Source organism: Carassius gibelio, chromosome B18 (assembly GCF_023724105.1).
Source record: "Carassius gibelio isolate Cgi1373 ecotype wild population from Czech Republic chromosome B18, carGib1.2-hapl.c, whole genome shotgun sequence".
NCBI lineage: Eukaryota > Metazoa > Chordata > Actinopteri > Cypriniformes > Cyprinidae > Carassius > Carassius gibelio.
Genome location: NC_068413.1, coordinates 13,371,549 through 13,381,797, shown reverse-complemented (window position 1 = coordinate 13,381,797; position 10,249 = coordinate 13,371,549). Strand labels below are relative to the sequence as shown.

Sequence of the window (10,249 nt, the reverse complement as noted above, 5' to 3'; positions counted from 1 at the left end):
ACATTATTTAATAGCGTTTTTATTTGTGCTTAATAATTTTTTCTCCTATTGCATTTGTGTATCTTTTCAAGCTTATAGAGGTATTTATATTGTAAAAGTATATAAAAATAAAGCTTATTTTTGCTTCTTTCTTTCTGTAAAACTCTAACTATTCAAAAACCATGTGAAAGCAGTTGCACGAGGTTTTGTTTGGCAAATACAGGAAGCAGTTAACATGGTTGCTCTGCTCTTTGATAGCACTGTTCTATCGAAAGGGTGTTTTCTTTCAGGAATAATACTGATTAGAGGAAGATCTCATGGGAGAGTGAAGCTCTCTTTCATCGAGTGACTCATTTCCGTTTTCTATTGTGTTTAGTAACAGCAGCAGCAGTCCTCAACCTAAACATTTAAAGTCCACTGATACATATATTACTGTCACAAACAGATGATCACTGATCATCTGAAGTCTGCAATCAACAAATCACAAACTTGTAATAACAAAAACGTTTTTACTTAGTCAAAATAATGGTGCTCGACCATGCTTCTAAAAATTGAGCCAACAATAGTTAAAGCTGAGATTAGGCAGGAAGCATAGCTTGGCTATTGCTGTTTCAGAGTATATGCTATCAGAGGGTCAACAACGCATCAGGCTCTCTCCTTACAGGAAATACGCCTTACTGTGATTACTCAGCCTGTAATGGATCTCTTTTCCAGTATGCTAAAGGAAGCCTGGCCTGTAATTAAAACAGAGCATGTCCAACACATCCAGTAAGAGAATATGTTTCAGTTTTTTTTTTGTTATTGAGACAAGGCATGTTCCATGGCAAATGATCAGTCAATCCAATGGCATTTCCTATAAGGGCTGGGCTTTCAATAAATCATAGCCTACTCTTGCAGAGCCAAAATAATAAGAGAATGATCTCCTTTAGAGTATTCAGATTTCGGGTTAAATCTGTATGCAGTTTCAATGGCTGATTTTTAAATCCTAAATCCTAAACATGTACTTTATGCAACAATCATTTACTGTTAAGTTTTGCATTCGTTCTGATATGAATGTTACAGTTAAACTATTGACAGTAACCACTGGCTTCTTTAGTATTTTCCCCCATACTATGGAAGTCATTGGCTACGGTCAACTGTTTGGTTTCTAACATTCTTCAAAATATCGGTAACGCTTTATGTTTAATGCATTATAAATGTAGTTTTAATGCATTAATTATTCCTTGTAATTGCATTTTAGGTGAACTATACCTGTTATGTCCTTTATTAATAATTTTGTACCTTTGACCATTATGCCTGTAACATTCAACCATTAATCAAATTACTGCAACAGGTGTAAAGTAAAACATGTTTTATGAGTTATTCTTTGTTAAAATGCTGAGTAAATTACTTTTTTTCATATCACAATTGAAATTTTACACTATTATGCTATTTTGATGTCAGTGAAAAATACATTTAGGCCATCAGATTTCATTCCATGTAACATTCAATTTGGGGCAAATTGGCTGATATGAAAACAAATATATATAATGCTTTTTGTTAACTGTTTTTGGATTTTGGATAGAACAGTTTAGCTTGTGTTCAATTTATTTCGGTTTCTACAGAAATTATAGTAGAATTCCATTCCATTTTGCTGAAATCCATTCCTTAGACAACTAAAATATTTATTCTGCACAATATATTGTCTTGCTGTGGCTATCAGATTTTTGTAGGTTTCATTTAATTTAAATTTTTTTTGCACATAAGGAATATTGCATACATGAAACACAGCATTTTTAGAAAATACTTAATAACATTTCTGCCTTTACAGAGATGTTGCAAGCCATGTTGATATATTTACTACATCCCTAACCATATATTAAGGAAACCCACCCCAAGTTAAGAAAGCTTTTCCTGCCAAGTAGATGAGTTGACAGTCAGTGGTTTCCGAGGCACTGTCTCAAAAGCCCTTCTCCTATCAAGTGGGGCCATCTGGAGTTATCCAACCAATCAGAGTCCAGCAGAGTGATCAAGTGAAACAAGTAGGAAGTCAGCATACCACCCCCTGCCAAGGTTCATCTGTGCTCACTTCCTGTATATCCTCTGGGTTTGCTGTCTCCAATCCACAGGAAACGGTGGACGCCTTATGCAGACAGTTTAACAGCTATTAAAAAACATACTGTTGAAGCAAACAAGTAAATGTTGTAGACATGTTATCATCTGCATTCCTGGAAAAACTTTTTGCTAAAGATTGTACACTTTAACTGTATATCAATATAAATAAGAAAACACATAGATTTTTGAATGTTTTTGAGTTTATCAATTGATTTTTTTCAATGTTAAAAACAACGTTTGCTGCTTACTATTTTTGTGTAAACTGTTACTTTTTGGGGGGAGGGTGTTCTCTAATGAATAGAAAGGTCAACGAACTTAATATATTAATATTTATATTTATTATTTATTTATATATATATATATATATATATATATATATATATATATATATATATTTTTTTTTTTTTTTTTTTTTTGCCATTTATTCAAAGTATTTTGAATAGTTGTGTATCATGGTTTTCGCAAAAAGAAGTAATATTTATATGAGATTTTATACATTTTGCTAATTAAATGTAATAAAAATTATCCCTACTCTCAACTGAACTTTACATTTGATGAAATGTAGTTTTTTGAGTTATATGTCACAATTATCAAATTATAGCTGAAGGGCGATCGTTGACCTCACAGATTGGCACGTTCAACATTTGGCTGAGATGCTGCCACTGAAGACCCTTCTAGCATTGATGATGTTTGGGAACCATTCAGTGTCCCAACAGTGTGCAGAGTGTTTTATCTCCTGGCCCAGTACTGCTGCTGACACTACCCGAGCCACTCTGACAGGAGATAAGAGGAGTTTCCCCAACGACATCAAGCAGAGATGAGTGTGAGGAGATAGATCAGGAGAAAACTAATCGAAAAAGCCATTTGTTGTGTTTTGTTTTTTAGCCGCATTGAAATTACAGATGAAAGTGTTTTCATATGATTATACCTTTAACAATACATAAACATTGTGAATTAGGGAATGGGTTTTTGATCTTCTAGATGCCACGGACCCCCATAAGATGATTCTCATGCGAGGGACCCCCTAAAATTGTAATTATAATTTTTTTTTGTATTGAAGGTCCAATTTAGACTGTAATAAGTAAATATTATAAATATGTGTTAAATGTTGTTTTGGAAAATGTTAAATATTTAAATATAGGTTACATTACTATGTTTAAATGATTTCGTTTTTTTGTTTTAATCTAAATTATTTATTTCTAAATTTTCTTTTATAATTCATTCATAATCTATTTTATTATTATTTATTTCATCAATTTATTTATAATAAAATTATTATTTTTAACTATTGATTTTATTTGTATAAAATGTTTTAATAACTTTTTTTATTATTATTATTGTTTCACTGTTTTTCTCTAAACATTTCCACAGACCCCCAGCACTCTCATGGCCCCCAGTTTGAAACCCCTGTCTTTTGGTTATTTTTGAAAGGCAGTTGCTGCAGGGGCATGTTTTTAACAGTCATCTTTTAACAGTCTATCTGTTTTTTTTTTTTTTTTTTTTTTTTTTTTAGCAAAATTAAATTTGATCAAATATATAAAATAAATTATCAAATTGATTATACAAATTATAACCCTTATTAGTTTATCTGACTTAACATAAAAATATTTATCTTATTATTTATTTATTTACAGTCATGGCTACAACCCTCTTGCAATGTTGCAGCTGTGTCCTTGACCTTGGCTTCTCCCTGTGTTTTCATGAACGCATTAATTATATGCTTTTCCCTCAATCTCTTTCATGTCTGGGTGACAGGAGCCTGTCTGTTTGAGCTCGTGACCCCTCCAGTCACGAGCCCACGGCTTTATAATTGCCAAGTGACTAGCGGCATGTAGGAGCACTATTTCCTCTCATTGTCGAGCGGTCGTGAGCAGGAAGTCGGAAAAGAAAGCAGAAACTGAGGGGGCAGGGCCATTTAAAAATACCTGCTACCCTCCTGCAATAACGGGACCACAGACAGTAGCCCTACGGGACAGTGCTGGGGAGACTCGCAGCACAAAATGCAGCACAGAAAAGAAACCACGCTTGACGCAAACGCAGTTGCAATGGAGTAATTAAACAACGCGGCTGGAGGGACATCTGCCTGTCATTACGTATTAGGCGCCTCAGAAACACATAGGATTGAATGCGTGGAGATAGAAATCTAATGCAAAGAAGCTACGTTGGATGCACTTGGTATTTAGCGTTCATAATGTTTGCTATAGGTTGTAGATATTTAGTGCACTAAGAAGGAAGCAAAGCAGGTGCATCTCTGAAGGCAGTTCATTGAGCTTGACGTTGATGGTGTTTCAGTTGATGGTCTTTCTTTCACTGGAAGTGCACGCATCAAATGTAGGCTACTACTGAATCATTCCTGAATAATATTTAATATGGCATCTACAATTGAACGGAAAACAATGGAAACGAATGAGTAAGTAAGACATATTGTTTGGTTTTCCATTTTTTTAGGCTATCATTGCTGTCTGTATAGACAACAAGTACAACCAAAATAGTGCAATAGCCTATATTATGTAGCCTATTGGTTATATCATTGTTTGCGCTTAGTTTAAAAATGTAAGTCACAGTCATTTTTTTTATTAGTGATAACGATTATATATTTGTAATAATCACATTTGGACTAATTTAAAGTCGCATTAACTTGTATGATCGCGTTTTCACGAGTTAAGCGCATGAAGGATAGGGCTATGTTACTCAATGCATTAATAATCCAATAAAACGCTACCTTTTCAAAAAGTGGATTAAACGGCTCTAGTCGTGTGACTATGAAAAGAAATGATCGTTTACATGAGATTAAAACAAGTCTGCACTTTTGCTTATGCTTAACAATGCTGTATAAAATAAAATAATATTTGGTCACATGTTAACCAGTGGGAATAAATGGGCTAATTTAAGTACGCGTGCAGTGACCCAAAGCGCCTCATTTGCCTACTGCACTTAACACTTTTCTCCCTTGGGATCGCGTGGCAGTAGTCTTTAGCAAACATTTATTTATAAATCAAATGTAGGTATATCTAAAAAGTAAAAAAGAGTAGCACATCTGATTGCCAATTTTATCCGTAAGGAACACACATAACCATAACATACCATAAGTTTTATAGTGTTTTCAATGAAATACGCACTAGTGCCATCTGGTGTTCATAATGGCGTATCGCATGTTTGAATGTAAACGCTAATCCACAGGGAGCCCGTGGACGAGGTGCTCCAGATGCCGCCGTCGCTGCTGACCTGTGGCGGCTGTCAGCAGAGCATCGGAGACCGCTTCTTCCTCAAGGCCATCGAGCAGTACTGGCACGAGGACTGCCTGAGCTGTGACCTCTGCGGCTGCCGCTTAGGCGAGGTGGGCCGCAGGCTTTACTACAAGCTTGGCAGGAAGCTGTGCAGGAGAGACTACCTCAGGTAAGACTGGCAGGCCTGGATTGAATTTTTCATCCTTTAATTAACCCTGTGAAGCCTGACATATGTAATAATAATCTTTAAAAAAATGAAATGGAATTTTAACTCTAGCTTTAAAGTCTAGTATGTTTCAAATATGTGTTTTATTTTTATCAGGTATCATTTTAAATACTTGCATCATGCTTTTATGGCTCATAAACTTAATAAGCTTGTCTCATTGGTTACTTTTAAGAGGATATTAACTGACTTGGAAACAGCCACATCTGGCTGGTGTTGTTCTGCATGATATGCTAAGGATTTGTGGTTGTTGTATCTGCTATTTTAGTTGTCTTATGTTATTGTGTATTCTGTGTTGTATGTATGGTTGTACTGCTGCCTATCTTGGCCAGGACACTCTTGAAAAAGAGATTTTGAATCTCAAGGAGTACTTTCCTGGTTAAATAAAGGTGAAAAAAAAAAATATATATATATATATATATATATATATATATATATATATATATATATATATATATATATATATATATATATATATATAGTATGATATTGGAGCCCATACTTTTTAGGAGAAAGTTAGTATGTTTCAAATATGTTCAATACTTTTATATATAGTATGATACTGGAAGCTACAGGCATACTCTAGGAGAAAAAACACCTCAGTATCATTCAGAGATGCAATGTATGTAATCTAGTGCAGATGCATGGCCAAAATTATGAAATTCTGATTGTCAGTTAAGTGACAAAACTTGTCATGTAAATGATCTTTATAAGAGTATGACAGATTTCTTACATTAAATGCAAACAATTTTATTGTGGCAGGCAAATAAAATACAGTGCTATACAATAATGATGACTCAGATTTTAACATAATTTTTCTAAAAAAAAAAAAAAAAAAAACAAGAAAGAAAGAATGAATGGATAAACAAGTACACCTAAGTTGCTTCAGTCGAGAAAGGGTTCAAACTGAAATACTATTAACAGAAAATTTGGGCTCCAGTCCTGAAAGGTTGTTTTTCAGCCCTGAAATGTATGCTTATGTTAACTTGATAAAAATCTGTAAAGATATCACAGCAAAAAGACAAGATTACCATGACCTGAAGGAGAGGCATTTTTAGAAGGATAATAAAAATGCATTTTCCTTGCTAAAAAAGTCATGTAGTAGCCAAGTTTTAATCATAATTTTGAGGTTTTAGAAATGTGTGTATTATATGTGACCCTGAACCACAAAACCAATCATAAGCAGCACAAGTATATTTGTAGCAATAGCCAAAAATACACTGCATGGGTCAAAGGGATACATTTTTATTTTATGCCAAAAATGCCAAAAAAGTAAAGATCATGTTCCATAAAGATATTTTCTAAATTTCCTATGATAAATATATAAAAACGTATTTTATGATTAGTAATATGCATTGCTAAGGACTTCATTTGAATCACTTTAAAGGCAATTTTCTCAAATTTGTGATTTTTTTTTTTTTTTTTTTTTTTTGCACCCTCAGATTCCAGATTTTCAGATAGTTGAAATAGTTTAAATATTGTCATCAATGAAAAGCCTCAACTTATTCAGCCTTCAGATGATGTATAAATCCCAATAAAAAAAGAACCTTATGACTGGTTTTATGGTCCAGGGTAACAAAGATAACGTATTTGGCTTTATAGGGTTTAACTTAATTATTGGCAAATCACAATTTACATGTAATAAGTAAAGGGATAAACATGTATTGCATGCATATGTCTGTAAAACAAATATTCTTGTGAAGCATCTAGTGTACTTAATAGTGTTGCACATTACTATAAAATCATATATTAAAATAAGGTGGTTGTCTGTCAAAATCAATTTCTGTTTCCTTCTCTGCAGACTGTTTGGTCAGGACGGGCTCTGTGCTTCCTGTGAAAAGAGGATCCGGGCTTTTGAAATGACCATGCGTGTCCGTGACAAAGTCTATCACCTCGAGTGCTTCAAATGCGCTGCCTGTCAGAAACACTTCTGCGTTGGAGACCGCTACCTGCTCATCAATTCGGACATTGTGTGTGAGCAGGACATTTTTGAGTGGACCAAAATTAATGGCAGCATAGTATAGTGTTCTACTAAAGTCCTAAGTGAAACGTAACATCCTGTCAACATTCGCAACAAACCCTTTACTAAAAAAGAATAATTCTCTTTCTGGCTCCAGGAGCCACCGCTATGGACATGATTTAAACTTTCATCTCATATATTTGAGAAAAATTGCCACCAGCAAAATACACTGGGTTTTCTATTGGTGTATTTTTAATAACAGCGTAAATAAAGTTTGTGATGCATTGCAATAAAAGCTGATTGCCTTTGCTACTTTCACAGAAAGTTCAATTTGTTTAAGTAACACAATTGCTATAAAATGTTAAAACATCTTTCTTAGAGCCTATATAAAGAAAATGACTTGTATACTCAGGCTTTTCTTCTTCACAGGAGAGAGACTCACCAATAACGACATATTATAAGACAGAAATAATAAATCAAATACAGTAACGCTTTAGATTAGAGAATACACATTCACTGTTAAGAGTTTTCCCTTAATAAACTCCTACTTTGATGCTTATTAATAGTTTGTAAAATAGTTAAGTATATTCATATTTCAGTGATGTCATAACTGAATCCGCATCATTACTCCACTCTTCAGTGACACATGATCTTTCAGAAATCTTTCAGATATGCTGATTTAGGACTGAAGAATCATTTCTTGATTTTTGTTTTGTGCTGCTTAAGATTTTTGTGGAAACCATGATACTTAACTTTTTTTATCATGTTTAGTAGAACAGTATTTTTAAATATATTTTTGTGTAATGATGTAAACTCTTTCTACTGTCACTTTTGATCAGTGTAATGCACCTTATTAATTTCCTTAAAAATCTTACAGAACCCAGACTTTTTAACCATAATCTGTATCAAAATCAAACTAGGTGTAGTATGTTATTTCATGTAATTTTGGAGAAAACGTTTAGGTTATGCAGTTCACCACTATCATGTGCACTAATAGGCCTACAAACTGAAAATTGAGAACAACTGTCAGATTCAATCTAATCACAGCCAGATTAAGGTCTGATGCTATAAAGAAAAAGTTCTCATTTGTCCAGTCATGTAGATTAATTCAAAAGACTTGAAGGATACATTGACAAATCCGGAAAAAAAAAAAAAAATCACATATCTCTCTGTGGGGTTCACAGAGTTCAGAAGACCTGCGTGAGGGGGAGAGCCCTGTCATGGCAAAGGAACACATCTGAAAGCCACAGGTTCTAAACAGAGTTTGAATGCTGTTACATGTTTTCCATCCCACTGCTCAGCTTTGAAGTAGTTCTGGTTCTGAGCTTTACCAGAAGCCAGTGTTGAGACAGAAGTGAATGCTGCCCTTCACTAAACTGGCTTTGGTAGACTGACCACATTCACTCCACACAGTCGCAGATATTTTTGTTAGTTGTACCACCTCTGCTGGCTGCCTCCAATAATTCGTGATACAAAACAGGACTACATGCCACGAGGGGAAACTGAGAGAAGGTCCCTGTGTTTTGTTAAAGACCGTAACAAGTTGTTGTTTGTGGAGCTCTTGATTATTGCCATTGGTGTTCTCGCTCTAAACAGAAGGGGGCGCCAAATGTCCAAACAAATGGACTTTAAAATAAGACATGGGATCGACATTTAAATATGACATGCAGCCTCTGATTCGCTTAAAATGTCAATTAATTTGGTATCTGCGTTTACTAGAAATTACATAAACTTTGGTATAATAATTGAAGATGTACACATTCAGATTTTATTGAAAAATATTTTTATTTTAGGAAACTTATATTCATAGCTGTCATAAATGCCTTATTGGTTTCCGTTTTGTTTATTTATTTTTTCCTCATTTTTTTATGCTTTTGTTAATAGTATTTTGTGTAAATGTGCTTGGTTTTTTGCCTCTCCTTTTTGATTTTGTGTCTTGTAGCAATTTTGCTTTTTTGTTTTCAGAAATAAAAAAAGACATATAGATGGATTTGTTTTTTTCACTGGAAAAAATCAGTCACTTGCTCACTAATGGATCCTCTGTGAACGGGTGCAGTTTTCACTTCCAAAGACATTAATGATTATTTTTGGATTATTGTGACGTTTTATCAGGACTCTCGTTCTGACGGAACCCATTCACTGCAGTACATCCAGTGGTGAGAAAGTGATATAATGCTCAATCAGTTTCCCTAAATCCAATAACCATTTACTCCTTGAACTACTAAGAATATATTAGGAGAGATGGTGATGCAGTTCTATTGTGGAACATACATCTTCCATTCCATCAGTGGCTTTTACACATGTTTTATCAGCAGTTTGGACTGTCATTCTGACGGCACCCATTCACTGCAAAGGATCCATTGGTGAGCAATGTGATGTAATGCTAAAGTTTTCCAAATCTGTTCTGATAAAAATATTAATAATAATAATAATAACAGTGGATGGCCTGGGGGTGAGTATATTTTATGCAAATTTTCATTTTTGGGGGCGAACTGTTTCTTTAAGCATGTCTGATCTCATACATGTGAATGTGATAAGATTCCAGTCTAATTCTGTGGTCCACACATAACATATAAAGCATGAATATTCTGATGGAATTTCAAACCTGAGATCAAACCCACAGTAAAGTATCTATAAGATAGCATAAGATAGATTGCAGCGGTACAGTCTTTAAAAACCCACAAATCTGGGCTTGGAAAATGTAAAGTACATAGAACATATCCTCATGTGCATCTGCAGTTCATTAAGAACTGGCTATGCTTTGTT

At 34.2% G+C, this 10,249-nt stretch overlaps 1 protein-coding gene across 1 annotated transcript; it reads left to right on the top strand.

The window, feature by feature from the left end:
• The first annotated feature begins 3,899 nt into the window (after nt 1–3,899).
• lmo2 (LIM domain only 2 (rhombotin-like 1)) lies at nt 3,900–8,642 on the top strand. Its single transcript, XM_052581967.1, has 3 exons — nt 3,900–4,483; nt 5,254–5,469; nt 7,325–8,642. Exons 1-3 carry the CDS (start codon nt 4,443–4,445, stop codon nt 7,545–7,547), a joined length of 480 nt encoding a protein of 159 aa, XP_052437927.1. The 5' UTR covers nt 3,900–4,442; the 3' UTR covers nt 7,548–8,642.
• The last annotated feature ends 1,607 nt before the right edge of the window (nt 8,643–10,249 follow it).